This window comes from Suncus etruscus, chromosome 1, assembly GCF_024139225.1.
Source record: "Suncus etruscus isolate mSunEtr1 chromosome 1, mSunEtr1.pri.cur, whole genome shotgun sequence".
NCBI classification, from domain to species: domain Eukaryota; kingdom Metazoa; phylum Chordata; class Mammalia; order Eulipotyphla; family Soricidae; genus Suncus; species Suncus etruscus.
The window spans coordinates 159750877-159769227 of record NC_064848.1 but is presented as its reverse complement, the minus strand read 5'-3'; the positions used below and the strand labels follow the sequence as shown (position 1 = coordinate 159769227).

General features: G+C 47.6%; 1 protein-coding gene across 1 annotated transcript in view; it reads left to right on the top strand.

Annotated features, from left to right (window-relative positions):
* Nucleotides 1-18351, top strand: part of RPH3AL (rabphilin 3A like (without C2 domains)) — a 126350-nt gene that overhangs the window by 90363 nt on the left and 17636 nt on the right. Inside the window, exon 5 of the mRNA XM_049788102.1 lies at nucleotides 2782-2868. Within this exon, the coding sequence (XP_049644059.1) occupies nucleotides 2782-2868 (87 nt within the window). The remainder of the gene's footprint in view (nucleotides 1-2781; nucleotides 2869-18351) is intronic.

Genomic DNA, 18351 nt, shown 5'->3' with positions numbered 1-18351 from the left:
CAGGCATAGTCCCCTGCAAGCCCCTCTCAGTGTCACTCCTGCAGAAAGCCAGCAAGGGTGAGGCAGGAGGGCCTGGGACTGAGCCTGGGGTACTTCACAGGGCTCCCCTCTCCCATCCTGGAGCCAACTCCAGGTGTCAAGAAAACAGGAAGGGGCTAGAAAGATAGCATGGAGGTAAGGCATTTGCCTTGCATGCAGAAGGATGGTGGTTCGAATCCCGGCATCCAATATGGTCTCCCAAGCCTGCCAGGAGCCATTTCTGAGCATAGAGAGCCAGGAATAACCCCTGAGTGCTGTCGGGTGTGACCAAAAATAAAAATAAAAATAAAAAACCACAGGGTAGACAGAAATCAGGAGTTCAGGGGGTGGTGTAATCAATAGGAAGAAGTGGGCTTGGGCCCAGGCTAGCCTGGGCAAAGCTAGGAACTGCCTATGAGACCCAAGAGTGAGGTCTGCTCACCCCACTGTGCTTACCTCTTACAGTGCAGAGAGGTACCCTTGTTCACCTGCCTGCCCAACCTATTGCCTCAGCTTCCAGATATGAAGTTTTGTTTATTTGTATAATAAGGGAGGATTATAGAACAGGAGAGAGTGGCCCTAGAATCTGGCCTACACCCTTGTTTGCATGCTGTATGAACTCAGGAATATTTTTGAGGGAGCCATACCCAGCAGTGGTTTGGACATACTCCTTGCTCTGTGCTCAAGGATCCTTCACATTGGGGCTCAGGGAACTATAGGTGGTGCCATAGATTAGACCTAGGTAGACCATATACAAGACAAGCACCTCAACCCTGGTTCTCTCTGGGCCCAGATAGGGACTGTTAGTCTCTTCCATGAAAAGGCAATACAGGTTGATTCTGTAGGCTTCAGAGTAGAGAGCCAGGGTGACTCGTGATCATGATTGCTGTTCTTTTGGCACTTAGAAAGTACAAAGCTAGGGGCCGGGCGGTGGCGCTAGAGGTAAGGTGCCTGCCTTGCCTGGGCTAGCCTAGGACGGACCGTGGTTCGATCCCCCGGTGTCCCATATGGTCCCCCAAGCCAGGAGCGACTTCTGAGCGCATAGCCAGGAGTAACCCCTGAGCGTCACCGGGTGTGGCCCAAAAACCAAAAAAAAAAAAAAAAAAAAAAAAGAAAGTACAAAGCTCTTGGGTAAGCTGTCAAGACAATTGGAGGGATCAAACCACAGGCCCATTTCACAGACAGAACTTCTGAGGCTGAGAGAAGATGTGAGTCATTTGCCCATTTATCTTCCTAAGCCTGCTTCCCTACCACACTCAGAATGGGTAGTGCGGAGGGTCTGATGTGGATAGCCCAGGAGGACAGTCTGTCCATAGTGTTGTGGTAGTGCCTGTGCAGAAAGAAGCAGAGGAAGGGCCCATCCTGGCATTATGTCTCTAACCCTTTTCTTCTCTCGAAAACCAAGGCAGCCGTCAGCCCAAGCCTGGGCCCCTCATAAGAGCTTGAAGGGCCCTCAGAGTTTCCTGCAGCTAAAAGCTGTCATCTAGAAAGGAAATGTGCCCCCTTCCTTGCCTGTGGGCTCTATACCAAGAACATTCCCTCAGCATCCCTGCTGGCCCATTCCTTCCCACAGTGCTGGTCTCCTCTGCCACATTGGGCAGAGACAACACGCCTCTATGAAGCCTCATAGGTGACATTTTGCCTCCAGAGATGTGTTTCTTCTGGCTGACAGCCTGCAGAGAAGGTCATCGAGGCTTCCCTCAGTGGCAGGGCAGGAGAGCATCCCAGCCCTGCAGGGACAGGCAGCTCCCACAGGGTGGAAGATGGATGAGTTGATGTGGCTGATCAGACCTGCTAGGATGGCCAGGAGTCTACATCCTGCTTCAGCCTCCTGCTTTCCTCCTGACTCAGCCCGATGCCCACAGCATGTGGTGCACAATTTTGGGACACAGATCAGTATTTAGAAATTAGGGGCTTCAGGACCAGAGAGATCATACAGTGGGTAGGATGCTTACCATACATGCAGCTAACATGGTTCAATCCCTGGCACCTCAAAAGTTCCTGCAAGCCTGCCAGGAGTAATTCCTGAATAATTTCAGGAGTAATTTCTCAGCCAGGAGTCAGCCTTGAGCATAGCCAAGTGTGGCCCCGAACCAACAACAGTACGAGTTAAGAGCTTCAGTGACTCCGTGGAAGGAAAGACAAGCAGTGACTTTTTCTGGGCCACTTGGTCCATGGAACAGGAGAGAGTGGCCCTAGCGTCTGACCGAGGCCCTTGCTTGCAGGCTGTATAAATTCAGGCATATTATCAAACTCCCCTTCACCCCAGATTGCTTCTCTGTAAAACGGCCTCTTGCTTCTCTGAGAGACACCTGGGACCTCAGTCTCCCAGGTGTCTCCCCTTGTCTGACACAGGTAAGGTTTGCTCACAGCTCTCTGCAAATGTACATCTTCTGTGCTGAGAGACACCACTTCCTGCCCTGTTCCTAGGGCCCGGCCCCATCTGCTGCGTGGGTGAAGGCTACACGGAACACTCTGCTGTTGACCTGGCTCTCCCTCTCCAGTTCTTAGCTGTCGAAAGACTGCAGCTGGGCGTGCTAGCGAGCTAGTTTCTTGATGCATCCTAACTGCTGTGATGGTGGGGGTGTATTTGCAACCTCACAGGCCGCTGTATGGGCTCCTCATGGTGCCTAGCACCAACAACAGGGTTTGTGCCCTTTATATTTTCTGTCACTGTAGCCTGAAGCAAAAGCATTTTCGCCAAAAAACACCATGGGGAGCATTCTTTGCCTCTGCTCATGCCCCTTTTCCTCTTTCTTACAGAAAGTCTGCACCAAGTGTGGGATCGAAGTCAACCCCGGCCACAAGCGGCCCCTATGGCTATGTAAGATCTGCAGTGAGCAGAGAGAGGTAGGGTTCCTGGGTGCTGAGGGAGGGGAAGTAGGTGATGGGGGGGCACAGATGGTTAACAGGGTGAGGTGTCCTGGTAACAGGGTGGGTGAACTAGGGGAAAGGGATCTGACCCACTTACATATGGGGAAGGTCCATGACCAGGGGGTGCCATGCCGGCTTGTCAGGGGCCAGGGTGGGGCAGCAGTTTGCTGGCCCTGCCAGGTCTGAGGTTTGGGCAGAGTGTGTGTGATGTGGAATGGGGTGAGACTGGGAGGCTTAGGCTATAGCAATAGCTGCCCCAGATTGATGTTTGCCTGGCAACACATGCCCTTACACAGTCCCACTGTGGAGGCTGTGAGCACCCCCTCTGACTGATGAGGAAATGAGGTACAGTGGTCAAGTAATGTGGGCACCAGCTGGTCCATGGAAAAGGGGAGCTAAACACAGCTGGGTGGGTTGCGGTGTCGCCATGCCCAGCATCCTGCTATAGCCATGAGAGGTAGAGGGACTCCAGCAGCCATAGACAAGGCTAGTGAAGACACATCTCAGCTCTTGCCCTGTGTGCACTTCCCTGCAGTGCCCTGAGACAAAGTGGAGCCCAAACAGCAAGATGTGGGCAGTGACTAAAAGGGAGGGTCCCAGCCAGGGTGAAGGGCCTGTGGATCAGCATGAGCTAGGAGGGCACATAAGTCCTGGGTTTTTCCACAATTGGATTTTTATACCATGAATGGCTTGGCACTCAGTGTGTTCTCTTAGTCGGAGGATCTTCCAAACGGCTTCTGTTATGGAAAACAGGCCCACTTGAATATCACTTTCACCTCGTGGTCCCAACTCTGCTTTTCTGAAAGCCCTGTTGGCCACATTGTAGAGTCTCTGCAGCTTCCAGCTGCTCCCTCTGCTTCTTTAGGGATAAAGTCTTGGGTTCCATCTCAGACTCTGCTCTACTCCCCACAGGGATTCAGGCTCCATGCCTTAGTGCAGTTGCCTGTCCAGTCACTTTCTGTGGGTGTTGGGGTTTGATCCTTTCTCTCCTGGTCATCACCTTCACCCCCCTGTCCTCACCGCTCAGTGAGGTTGCAATAAGGAGCAGGTTAGTGAGCTGCTATGTTGTAGGGAGCCAGATTCTCCTTGGCTGATATTAACCCTATGCCCCCACACTCCTCTCAAGAAATTTATGAGCAAATGTGTGGCGTGGGCCCTTATGTCATGGAGGTTGAACAATCACGACTCCCTAATAGCCTTCTGGGACTCACTCATGCCGCCGCTATGGCTGCTTGGAGGGACGTCCCCTTTAAGGGATCTCCCTTGACACCTATTTCCCAGATAGTCCAGGGTGCCCAGGAAGATTACACTGAGTTCATTAGTTGTCTTTTAGAAGCCACCAAGTGCACCCTGGGCTAACAGGCCTGCGATAACGATCTGGTAAAACAACTTGCATATGAAAATGCAAACTCTGCCTGTAGAGATATTCTCTGTGGCAAATATAAACATAAGACTTTAAATGATATGATTAGGCTCTGTCAGGATGCTGACCCCATTGCTACTTGCTTGTCTCAAGCTGTTGAAGTTGGTTGGAGCTGTCTTAAATAAAAGAGATTATTCAGCATAATCCAGATCTAGTTCCAGCAGTCTGCCTGTGTATGCTGCTTCTAGCTCCTCTGACTCAACTTCTTACACAAGCTGTGGAAGGCTCCAGAGATAAGCTGGTGGAATGCTCACTACACTGACTTCCTCTGCTCCTGCCTCTCTGGGACCCTCCACCAGCCCTTGCCCCCACCTCTTCCAGCTGCCTCCAAACCACTGGCCTCTCCACCCAGAACTCAGCAGGCAGAGCCTGCAGCTCTTCAGAGCATTATTGTTGGAGTTTCTGCTGTGTTGAGATATGTCTTGGTTGGAGGGCTTTTGTTTTTGTTTTTCTGGTTCTATTGTTTATTTTTATTTGGGGGATAGGCTTATGATTTACTCCTGGCTGTGTTCTAGGGACCATAGGGTACTGGGGATCAAACCTAAGTTGGTTGTGTGCAAGGCAAACACCCTACCCACTACTGTACTATCTCTCCAGCCCTTACTTCCTGTGTAATAACTGTAGCTATAATAGTATAATAACTGGAGGCATACACACACATTCATGAATATTTGCATTTATTGGAAGGGTCCCCTGAAGTGCAGGAATTCATAACACACTAGCTTGTGTTGGAGCCAGGCTCTAGCTTAGGTAGTAGAACATAGGCTGAGTACATGTGAGGTCCAAGTTCAGCCCTGCATTTCCTGGCTTCCCCAGACTGCCAGGTGTGGTCCCTATTAAGAAAATAATAGTGTCTCATGGAGAGACACCTAAGCAAGGAGAAATGGTGTCCACAGCCAAGCTGAGAGGATCGAAATGAAGAAGTAGTCAAGGAATAGAAGGTGGGGCCAGAGCGGTGGCCCAAGCAGTAGGGCGTTTGCCTTGCACGTGCTAACCTAGGACAGACCGAGGCTCGATCACACCATATGGTCCCCCAAGCCAGGAGTGATTTCTGAGGGCATAGCAAGGAATAACTCCTGAGCATCATCAGGTGTGCCCCCCCCCAAAAAAAAGGAATAGAAGGTGAATGATGAATGGAGTCAAGTTCAAGAAATTGAGTGCAGGGCCCGGAGAGATAGCACAGTGGCATTTGCCGTGCAATCAGCCGATCCAGGACCAAAGGTGGTTGGTTCGAATCCCGGTGTCCCATATGGTCCCCCGTGCCTGCCAGGAGCTATTTCTGAGCAGACAGCCAGGAGTCACTCCTGAGCAACGCCTGGTGTGGCCCAAAAACCAAAAAAGAAAAAAAAAAAGAAAGAAATTGAGTGCAGGGCTATGGAGGGAGCTTCCCAGTGACTGCCCACCCCCATCCCACACTCCTTCAGAGACCTGAGTGGCCACGTGCAGCACCCCTCCTACATCAGCCCACCCTGATCTCCAGAGCCCTCCAATGTCCAGGAAATTCCAAAATAGCTTAGAGAGAATTTCCTTATCTTCCCTAAGGCAGAGACTAGGAGTTTGCATTCTGCTATCAGCTTGTCCTTGAGTTTCTAGAGGCCAATAAAACACGGTGAGATCAAGAGAATTTTATTCCCTCTGCAATAGCAGGCTGAGGGGACATGAGGGGGTGCAGTGGAGGGCTCCAGGGATATAGGCATGCCTCAGCAAGCCTCAGAGGTTGGATGCCTGAGGCTACTGAAGAATACTGCATATTCCTGCCAGGTTTGAGTCATTGACTTCCTGTGCCTTTCTTTCTTAGAAAAATAATTGCAACAGAGAGAGCTACAGAGAAAGAGTATTTAAGATGTCAACTCTCTGGGCTGGAGAGATAGTAGAGCAGGCAAGGTGCTTGACTTGCACATAGACAACCTGGGCTCTATCCATGGGACCCTATATGGTCTCTTAAGTAAAGATCCAGGAATAGATCCTGAACACCACAGAATATGCTCCCTTGTCCCCCAAAATTTTTAAGGAAAAAAAAGATGCTAACTCTTAGGTGGATACTAAGTCTGAGGGGAAGATGGAATTTGGGGGCTGGAAAGATAAGTCAAAGATTAAGGCATTAACTTTGCACACAGTCAACCTGGCATGACATAGGATCCCTAAATACCATATAGCCCTACCTGCTACTCCTAGCACAGCACAGGAATAAGCCCTGAGTACTGCCAGGTGTGCCCCCAAATCAACTAGAAAGGAAGTTGGAATTCTGTCCTACAGCAGCGGCCTTGAATTTTTCTTCTCCTGGAGGGGCCTGAACGAACTCACTTTGTTTAAACACCCTTGTCTTTTATGTCTTCTGGCCTTGGCCCTTCACTTCCATCTTCCTGGGTCAAGAATGGTTTCTTGGGGCCGGGTGGTGGCGCAAGAGGTAAGGTGCCTGCCTTGCCTGCGCTAGCCTTGGACGGACCACAGTTCGATCCCCCAGCATCCCATATGGTCCCCCAAGCCAGGAGCAACTTCTGAGCACATAGCCAGGAGTAACCCCTGAGCGTTACCAGGTGTGGCCCAAAAACCAAAAAAAAAAAAAAAAAGAATGGTTTCTCTGGAGTGAACTAGAGACTAGCCAATGCCCCTGGGCTGTCAGGCAGGGCTGTGGGGGTGGGGATCCTGCATTTTGATCCATGCTGGAGGGAGGCGAACCCCAGCTCCTGGTCTCTGGCACATTTAGTCCCTTAGTTCACCTTACCTCCTCCTTTATGCTGGAACAGTTTTACTTTCTTAGGTGCCCACAAGCAGTGCCATGCGGGTCACACTCAGAGGAAGGCTGAGAGAGTCTGTGTCTTAGGGGGTATGAGGTGGACTCTGGCTAAGGGACCCTTCATCAGTGATCTGGAGCTCCTGCAGGTAGGATGTAGGAGTCGAGAGCACTCAAAGCTGGAGGCAGGCATGTGTGTGTGCTCTTCAAGCTGGGCAGCATCAAATGTCTCAGTGGGGGCAGAGAGAAGGTGAGGGACTGGGTTTGTGTCAGTCCTGAGAGACCCCCATGTGAACTCTGGTCTTTACTATGAAATAGAGGGACTTTGGGGGCCTTCTGTGATGAAGACAAGCTCTGAACCCACCTCACCCCCATCTTTAAAAATGATTCTCTGGCTGCTGAGTCTATGTGCCACCGTTAGACCCACACATTCCATGTTCTTAAAGAACATCTGCCCCAGATTTCAGGTCTGCTTTTGCTTCGGTCTTTCATTTCTGTTTGGAGGCCACACTAGTTGGTTGGGGTGGGGGGCGGGCACACCCCATGATGGTCAGGGGATGCTCTCTGCTCTGTGTTCAGGCTTGCTGCTGGTGGTGCTCTGAACCATGTGGCACCTGGAATTGAAGCTGGAACCAAGGACTCCCTGTGTTGGGTCCTTTGAGCCTCTCCCTAGCTCCTCTGTTCTTAACCGTTTAACAATCCTTTCCTTTTGCTTTATCTATATTTCATTCCTTTCTGTTTTGGTGGAAGGGGGAGCCATACTGCTCAGGGGATACTCCTGGCTCTGTGCTCAGGGATCATTCTTGGTGGGGCTCAGGGGACCATATGCAGTGCTGAAAATTGAACAGCATACAAGGCAATCACCCTATGAACGATAGTGTCTCTCTTGCCCCTTTATTCTTTTATGAGAATAAAATTAGCATGCATCCTCAAGGATCATTTGCAGCGTGTTGAAAACATAAAGAAAAAATACACTCCAAAAAATTGAAATCGACCATTTAGAGACAGGCATTTTATCAAGCTAGTTCTAATCATTTATCCTTGCAGTGTTGAAACTAGATTTTGAAATGCACATTTATATCATAGTTGTTCTAGTGCAACCAATAAATCTTTGTAAGCATTCTGTTTTATGGACCATCTCCTAATTTATGACATCAAAGCTATTTCTGTTTTTCCCCCCTCTCATTAATAATTATAGTATATATCATGCTTACTTCCTTGCCTACATTTGTTTTTGTTCCTAAATTTTAATATTTTTCATTTTGTTTTTATCATGCTGTGATTTAACAAGTAATTTCAGACATGAATACATTAATGTTATTGTTAATTAATACATTAATTAATACAATCATTTCAGACATTAAATACCCAAACACCAATCCCACTATTAGTATGACCGTCCCTTCACCAGTCCCTCCAATTTCCCACCTACCACCACAGCCTACTTCCATGCAGGCACAAACAAATTTATTTTATATTGTTTGTCACAACACAAAGCTAAGTAGAATTATCAAAACTTAGATCTCCAAGGGTCAATTTGAAATAATTGCTATATCTCTTCATGGTGTTACTGAAGTCATTGTCTAAGGATTTACTGGGCTATTGTTGATGCTAGTTGTGTTACTGTGTTACTATTACCAGGCTCACTGAGCTTGGCAGATTACTTTATAACTTTCCCATCAGATTTTCTGTGATACTTTTGTTTTTGTTTTGTTTTTTTGGTTTTTGGTTTTTGTTTTGATTTTTGGTTTTTGGGCCACACCCGGCAGTGTTCAGGGGTTACTCCTGGCTGTCTGCTCAGAAATAGCTCCTGGCAGGCACGGGGGACCATATGGGACACCGGGATTCGAACCAACCACCCTTGGTCCTGGATCGGCTGCTTGCAAGGCAAACACCGCTGTGCTATCTCTCCGGGCCCTCTAAGATACTTTTGGACTGACACTATTTTAAGATATTGAGGTGTCATGCTTCCACATTGTCTAGGATTTATAGATCTGAAACAAACTTGGTGGAACAGCAGTTTGGTAAAGTTAAATCACAGGGCTGGGCAATTTCTGTAGGAAGGTGTAGGGTATGAATCGGGGCTGCTGTGGTTTCATACAGAAAGGGAAATCTGCCCCCACTCATTCTGAGAATGCCGCAGCCTTTGCCTACATTTTTAGATTATATACTCAGAACAGATTTTTCAGAAAGGAAAATAAACATCATGGTTTGTATTCTCTCTTTGCTTCTAAACCCTTGCATTATTAGTTTTGATTTATCTCGTAATTAGCTGGTGTATAATCTTATGTGATTACTTAAATAAGGACACATATTGGGGTTATTTTCCAAGTCTTTTGCTCTCTAATAATAGCTGTTGCCTTTATACAAAGGAGATTGATAACATAATTGATCAGAATCCTATGGCTTCTTCCCCCTGTTGTCTACCAACCACATATACCAAGATACAATGGAGCCAGAAAAGCTAACAGCCAGGAGAAGTGCTGCCCAGGGATAATAAGAGATAATAATGTCTTCTTAAAGAGATATAAGGAAGTTTTTTCATTAATTAAAGGATTAAAAGAAGGAATAATAACAAAATTGGAGTATATTTGCTTCCTAAAACCCCATCTACCTCTAGCAACATAGATCTAGAGGGCAGCTTGGATCCAAGTTTCTCAAACTTTTTCAACACTGGTCCCCTTCCAACCAGTGTCCCTGTCATACTGGTTAACCTTGTAGTCTTGGTCTATCCTCTCCCATTCATGCATTTTTCACTTATGACCTCCCTGGAATATCCTGGGACCCACAGAGGGCCATTCAGTGCCTGGTTGAGAAATGTTGGATGAGCACTAGTCGGGAAGCCCAGGAAAGGAGAGGTGGGTGTAGAAAAGAGGAAGAAGAGAAGACCAGCACACAATTCCAAGAAGCTTTTATGGCACCTTTGTAAGATGTGTAGGAGAGATGTAGATCCTAACATGGTTTTCCCCTTTAACTCATCATTGCAGTTTTGGAAAGTTTTTATTGTGTTTCTGTGTGAGGGGGAGTTGTTTTTCTGTGAACTCCAATGGTCAGTGCTCAGAGGAGACTTATGGTGGTGGTGTTTGGGGGAACTGTATGGCACCAAGATCAAACCATACAGGGTATTCACATGTAAAACCTGGACTAAGCCCTTGAGCTGCTCCACAGTCCCTCATTTATTTATTTTTTTCATTTTTGTTTCCTTTATTAAATTTTTATATAGATCTGCCAAGGTCATTATCATTGTATTTATCTAGAACAAACATATTTGGAGCTTATATTCAGGAAAGATTTTATTTTCTTTATTTTGAGCCTCCTCAGCAGTGCTAACGATACCCACGCACTCAGAACCATCCAGTGCTGCAGATCAAATTAAGTGCCCTGTTTGTGCCAGACCTGCCTTCCACTTTTGGAGCTATTTTTCCAGCCTTCAGGAAAAGCTTTTTCATTACCTTTTTCTGTGTTGCTTTTTACCAATTTTAATTTATTCATAGCACTCTTTAAATTTTTTTTTTTTTTGGCTTGGGGGTACACCCAGCAGTGCTTAGGAGTTACTCCTAGCTCTGCACTCAGAAATCACACTACTGGTTGCCTGGGGGGACAATATGTGGTGCCAGAGATTGAACCCAGGTAGGTCATGTTACCTTCATCCCCCCTTCTTCCTGTGTAACTTTACCTAATGGTAAGACTTGCCCGTTTCTGGGAGGGGTCTTTGGGAGGTATCAAGAAGATCACCTCAGGGTCAGGAGGATTTGGAGGATTGATTGAGAGAGATTCAGCAAGAGAGAAGGAGAGCTGGCAGGATGGAAGGAGAAGAAACATGTTGAATGCAGGGCTAATAATGGAGCTTGCTTGAAAGGTTATGATAGAAGCCATACCTGTTTAGGGCCCTGAATAAAGTTGATGTCTCCTGAAACTTGGTTGCTGTAAATCTTTTTCTCAATGCCACACTAAGACCTGATGGCTGGAGGGAGTTTCAGGCACATAGTCCTAACTAGAGGAGAAAGGCCTCACCCGCCATCTATCTCACCATCATACACCACCATCCAGGACTCCATAATTCATCATTTTACTACAGGTCACACCCAAGGCAAGAGTCTTACTTGCTGTGCTATCTCTCTGGCTCTTTCATAGCACTTTTAATTTAACGGTTACATTTCCCTTCTGTGTTTTGTGTTCATTGTCTTCTACCAAATCGGGGCCAGAGAGATAGCATGGAGGTAAGGCATTTGCCTTGCATGCAGGTCAGTGATTCAAATCCCAGCATCCCATATGGTCCCCTGAACCTGCCAAGTCATTTCAGCTCCTTTTATTCTGAAAATTCTTAAAGTTGTTACTCTATATCTTAACTCCTTGACTTAAGATACAAAGTTCTTGGGGCCGGCGTGGTGGCACTAGAGGTAAGGTGCCTGCCTTGCCTGCGCTAGCCTAGGACGAACCGAGGTTCAATCCCCCGGTGTCCCATATGGTCCCCCATCTGAGCGAATAGCTAGGAGTAACCCCTGAGCGTTTTCGGGTGTAACCCAAAAGCCAAAAAAAAAAAAAAAATATATATATATACACAAAGTCCTTGACTTTTGTATTTCCTGAGCTTTGTCATGGTACATGCTCATAAAAGAATCTTCATACGCATTTGCGTGCACTTCATGAAGTTTAGTGCAATAGTCATCCACTCCTTAAAGCCCAGCCAAGAAATAGATGTCTCTCTTGTGCCTGTTAGAATGTGACATAAATATTATGAGCTGTTTGTATTTTTGTACACACTGTGTCTTTTATCCAGCATCAAGAATTTGGAGAGCCAGAAAGATAGTACAGCACATAGGGAATTATTTGTCTTGCATGTGGCTGACCCTGGTTCAATCCCTGTATCTCATATGGTCCCCCAAGCCTGCCAGGCATGGTTCCTAAGTACAGAGCCAGGAGTAACCCCTGAGCACTACCGAGTGTGGCCCAAAATACAAATAAACAAACAAACAAAAAAAGAAATTGAAATTCACCACCTGGATGCAAGTAGCTGTGTTCTTTCAGATCCTTGCTGTCTTAGGTACTGGATACCCCCAAACTATTTCCCTGTTCTACCAATCTTCCTGTTTGGTTATTCTCAGCCTTTTGTGTTAGGTTATATCTTATTTTACCTAGGACAGAGATCATCCCTGTTCCTTTGTATGTTTGTTTACAATTTGGATTTACCCCAAAACAGAGATGATGGTCTTACTTGTAAACCTGAGTGGGACTATCTCAGGATAGCCTGAGTTATCTGTCCTTACACTGTCCTTATTCCCCCACCCAGGGGTGGTCTCTGTACTCAATAAAAATGTCATTTCTGGCAGGCAGTGGGGTGGAGATATAAAATAAAAGACTGCCAGACTTTATGTGTTTCACCCTCAGCCTGATTTGGAATATTTCATTCAGACTTGTTCACCTGTAGTTGGAGACATGGCACATGGGATGATTTTACACTTTTGCTATGATGAGTAATTCAGCTGCAACTCTCCAAATCTCCTGAAGTCCCTGTATAGTTTCTCAAGACCTTCTGCCCTGGTCTGGAGCAATAGTATAGTGAGTAGAGAGACAGTATGCAGCAACCCTGTTTTCATCCTCAGCATCACATATGATCCCTGGAATGCCATTGAGTGTGGCCTAAAATATGACAGAAATTTATATTTTATAAAAAGGCCTCTGGACAGGAGGGAGTCTATGAACATAGGTGTACTCTTGTCAGCTGTCAGGCAGTTCCCCATCATTGACCAAAGTGTTGGTCTCACCTGACATTTCCATGAGCTATCTGACAGTTCCCTTTCCAGACCAGCCTTTTTTCTCTAGAATCAGTTTTGTGCTTTCCTTGGGTGTTTGTTTTTATTTTATTCTCTCCTGTCCAGCCCTGCACAATCTTTTATGCCCTCCTTGGTCCCCCTTCTGTGTTGTTCCACTGGAGGACAGACAGGTTAAGGTTAGCAATCAGATGTCCTTTCCCAGCCTGGGGCTGGTCCTGTCCTTCATCCCACATGGGAGAGGTTGCATCCTGTCAGGGGTTCTGGCTCAACACCTGGTGCTTTGGCAGAAAATTCATTTTATTCTTGTTTAGCTTTTAATCTGTTTTCTAGGATTTTGTGTGTGTGGCTTTTGGGCCATCAGGAAGTACTCAGGGCTCCTGGTTCTGAGCTCAGGAATTACTCCTGATAGAGTGAGGACCAAAATTGGGTGCTTTGGGGATCGAAATCCAGGTTAGCAACATGCAAGGCAGGTGTCCTACCCACTGTACTGTCCTTTAGCCCCTGTTTGTTCGTTTGTTTGTTTGAAATAACTCAAAGCATATTATAACCAGTAGGATAGTTGGTTGGAATCTAGGGTTCCTAGGATTCTAGAAGTCATTTCTCCTGCTGCTAAGTTCTCAGTTGAAGGCTTCTTGGCAGGCATTTATCTGAGAGGGATGCACTTGAAAGGCATGAAGACCCTTTTGATCTCAATGAAACTGATGGGCATAGTCAGAGTCTTCCCTGCAAAGCACAAACTCTGCCTGGCATCAAGGCCAGGGCGGGCACACCACACCTGCTATTTCCAGGAAGTTTGTTGGTCACCTCCAGATGTTTGCTAATGCAACTAGAAAAGGGATTGGTTGGTGACTTTCAGGTCTCTGAAGTCTTACCACTGCTGGCCCTGGCTGGCTCCCTCTCTCCAAGATTATTCATGGATCTCTAGCCTGCCTGTGAATTGAGTGGAAGACATGGGGTATAAAAAAAAAAAAAAAAGTTTTCTGGGCCAGAGAGATAGCATAGTGGTAAGGCCTTTGCCTTGCATGCAGAAGGACGGTGTGGTTCAAATCCCGGCATCCCATTTGGTCCCCCCAAGCCTGCCGCGGGTGATTTCTGAGCATAGAGCCAGGAATAAACCCTGAGTGCTGCTGAGAGTGACCCCCCCCCAAAAAAAAAAAAAAGATTTCTTGTGGGGCTCTCCTACTCACAAGCCCACCAGAGTGTGACCCAGTCCCACTGCCACCCCGTGGCCAGCCTGTTGGACTTGAGATGGGACTGAGATGCCAGTGGCGTGTGCAGCAGCCCTGAGCACCTGCCTGTGCTGGCGGGGAGCTGCCATCTGCTTCCCCACGCGGCTTCTGCGCCTGCTGTTCCTTGCAGTTTGGAGTTTTGCTGCAACAGCTTTGCCAGAAGCCCCCTCCGGAGCTCATGAGTGCGCTCGGGAGTGGGCGGTTGGCGCACAGGCAGGCGGCTGCCTGAGCACCCCACCATCTGCCCAACTTTCTCTAGGTGGCTGTCACAGCGTCCCCGGAGGACCCGGATGGTCACACTTCCTCAATGTATTGATCACCTCCCACGCGCCACAGCTCTGCCAAGCAGACCCACACTTGGTGCAAGTTCCTGGCCTCCCATATCCATGGAAGCAGCTAGGGGAGGAGGTTTCTGGTCCCGCCAGCCCTTCTTTCCTTCCCTGGGTTTCCCCTGCCTGGTGCCTATTTGGGGTACAAACCTGTGGCTGTGCACTGGAGAAAACACTTTCCCTTCTGAGATGACCCCACTTCTAATAACTTTCTCCCTCCCTACTGAACCTGTTGGCCCACCTCTGCACCCAAAGAGCGGCAGGTGTGAAGTTTTTGTGAAGCCTAGCACCCTGTTGATCAGCCCGTGAAAGACAGGGAAACTGAGGCTCTAAGAAAGGGGCTACTTGCCAAATGACAATATCAAGTTGGAACTGTAGAGAGCCTGGGCTGGAGCCAGAAATCTGCTTCTAAACACCTCCTGCTGATTCTTCTTACTTCAGCGCAGACCCATTTGCTCCTAGAATGGTCCTCATGTAGTTGCTGTGTTCAGCACTGAACAATAAAGCGGCAGTGAAGAAAACAGCTGAGATCTCTGCCCAAGTTTACTTCGTACAGCAGGGGCAGGGTGGGAAGAGGGCATCGTCAAGGTGCATAACTGCGGTCAACAGAGCTGGGGATGGCCACTGCTGCCCAGAAAGGAGGAAGAGGGAACCGGCCACAGAGATCTAAGTATCAAGCTGCCCCTCCAGCCTTTAGGACAGCCACTATTGAAACAGTGCAAATGATGAGTGTCAAGGGCACAGAGAACAGCAAATCTACATTGCCAGCAGGGATAGGAAATGTGAGGCCACTGTAGAGAGCCATGTGCAGGCTGGAAGAATAGTCAGATCCCCAGGGGACCAGAAAGCAGGACTTACAGATACTGCACAGCAGTGCTCACCACAATATTGCCCACTGTCACCCAAAGGTGGTGCGTAACACAAATCAGGGTGCCTGCCATCACAGCTCCTATGATGATACAGCCTTAAATGGAAATATGTTGGGGGGGGGTGATAGCACAGTATCAAGGGCATTTGCCTTGCACATAGCCAACCTGAATTTGATCCCTGGTGTCCCATATGGTCCCCCAAGTCCAACAGGAGTGATTCCTGAGTGCAGAACCAAGAGTAACCCCTGAGAATTAACAGGTGGGGCCAAAAAAAAAAAAAAAAGCCAAGGATGAGGTTCTGACCTCTTTGCCATGTAGAAGGACCTGGGGAACATATGTTGAGTGGAAGAAAAACTGAGGGGTTCCACTCTCACAAGCCCCTCAAAAATCATGTTCATAGCAACAGGTGGAAGTGCTGTGGAAGCTACAGGTTGAGAGTGGGCAGCTGGTGTTTAAATGAGATAGTTTAAAGATATAGTACAGCAGGTAGGGCACTTACCTTATACAAGATCAGCCCAGGTTCTATCTCCAGCATCTCATATAATCCCCAGTGACCACCAGGAGTAATTCCTGAGTGCAGAGCCAGAAGCACTGAGTACTTCTGAGTGTGACCCCAAAACAAATAAAAAAAAAAGCTAAGGTGGCCCTGCCAAGATGAGCAGAGATTGGAGCCTGGGAGGGTCAGCAGCCTCCTGCCTCTAGATCAGCTGTTTCCTTGCCAGAGGACCACAGCCTCACCATCCCATCCTCAAGAGTAAATTCTTTGCATCCCCCATCCTGAGAGGTGGTCCTTCACACTGTCTTCCCTTAGTGACAATCAGAGTAATTTCTGATTCAAGGGAGCTCAGAGCACCCTGCCCACTTCTCTTTGAAACAACTCTGTTAATTCCCAGAACTGGCTCCTGCATCTGTGTGGAAGGCCAGCCTGTCCCTGACCCTCTCTTGCTCATTTCTGGACCTGGCTTGGTGGCTCAGAACCACTCATCTCCTTAACCCTTCAATCTGGTCAATCTGACCTGAAACTCTCGACACTGTCCCACTGGCTGCCCCAGAGATGACACTGTGCATCCAACTCTCTGTCTTCAGTAACTCAAAGAGGGTTTATTCGTTCATCATACATTCACCTGTTCCTTCCCCAGGTAGCCCATGAGTTCTGGCTCCCTTGCCTGATGTATGACTTGGAACCCTCGCTATCATCTCCCCATCAGCCTGCAACACATATGTGCTCCTGAAAATGGCCTTTCTTGGTAGATTGAACAGATAAGTAGTGGCCACCAAAAATACACAGAAAGGCTGAAGCGCAAGTTCAGTGGATAGGGTGTTTGCCTTAGCCTTGTACACAGCCAACCCAGGTTCAATCTCCTGCATCCCATATTCCCATAAGTCCCCCAAGCCTACCTGGAAGAGGAGTTTCTGAGTGCAGAGTCAGGAGTAACCCCAGAGCACCACTGAGTGTGGTCCCCTCTCCCCCCACCAAAAAAAAAAAAAAAAAGAGCAGCCGACTGCTACAAAAGAGTTAAAACCACTGTGTGAGAAGAAAAGAAATCATCAGAGAACAGACAATGACTCAAAGGCAATGTTCAAAAATAGATACTAGTAAATACTGTATTTAGAAATTCACTCTAAGGGACTTCTTTAAATAGAAGAAAAAGCAAGCAGGGTCAGATATAGCTCTGGGGCTGGGATGCAGTCTTTGTACGCAAAAGGCCGAGGTTTGATCCTCAGTAACACAGGGTCCCCCAACACCACACCAGGAGCAACCTGGATATTGTTGGATACAGCCCAAAAAACCAAGGAATGGAAAATCAAGACGTTGATGAGTCCAGGATGCCTGCTGGTGTTTACATGGAGAAGAAAAGAGGCCCATGGCTTCTCTGAGCTAGAGGCATTCTTTATGAATTCTCATGAATTTGCTTGAATATGATTCTTTGGGATGAACCATGTTTTCATATGCTTTTGTGTGTACACTAGATTTTTATGCTAGCACAACAATGATAACAGGATATTGCTACTATCAGATCAAAAAGCTTGAATCCGTGATGCAGAGAATAAATGGGGAGGCGGTATTGGATAAAACCTAACGGTGTTTGGGGCTACTTCCGGCTCTGCATTTGGTGGGAATCCTAAGGTGCCAGAATCAAACTTTCTTCACAGACTAAGCATGCACTCAGCCCACTGAACCATCTCCTTGACCCTGAGAATAGCTGAAATTCTCTCCCAGTGCAGAGGAAGGGAAACTAAATGCTGGAAATGATAAGGAAAATAGTGATGAAGGTAGGAGATACAGCCATCACTGGAGGAACTCAGAATTCTGCTTTCCCCCAAGAAGGACCTAGGACTAGGTGAATTGGAGAAGCAGTAATTAAGGCCATCACTGAGAGCAGCTGCCCAGTGAGCCGCCAATGAGGTCCAAGCTTGGAAATGGTTTTGTGTAGAATTCAGAACATGTTTCTGGGTCCATTCAAATAGAGGCTTATTTATTGCCCTAGGAATAGGTCTTTGCTTTTGCAAAGATCTGGGTGGGAATCCTTAGCCTATCCTATGTTCTGGTTCTAACCTGTGGAGCCACATGCTCCCTCTCTGCACTCTGAATGGAAGCAGAAACAGCCCTCACCCCAGCCCCACTACCAGCCTCCCCTTGCCAGTCTCTATTGGGATGGGCATTGGTTTTGTATTTGAAATTTATAGGAACTTCCTGTTGGGTACAAAGGAAGACTAAGAGGGACCATGCCACAGTGTAGACAGAGCATACTTGAGTTTGTCATACACCCAATGGTTTTGCTAACTTGCCAAACCCTTTCTGGCAAGGCTAGACTGGCTATTCTGGAAATGGTTGGCATGTAAGAGGAAGGAAAGGAAAAACTGGGGCCCCTGTTTTTAGTGGCTTTGGGGGGCCTCCGTATATCCCAGGGGGATGGGGTATTCTTCAGGTCCAGATACTAAACTGGAATCCATGGGCAGATGGAGCAACCAACCCCTGGGTTTCTCCAAGCTAGGAGGCTCCAAGTCCCTGAGAGCCCAGGATGGGCACCGTCTCCCCTCCAAAGTCAACCCACACCCTCTCTCTTAAACTAACAGTGCCTGAGAGAGCCCCCACCGGG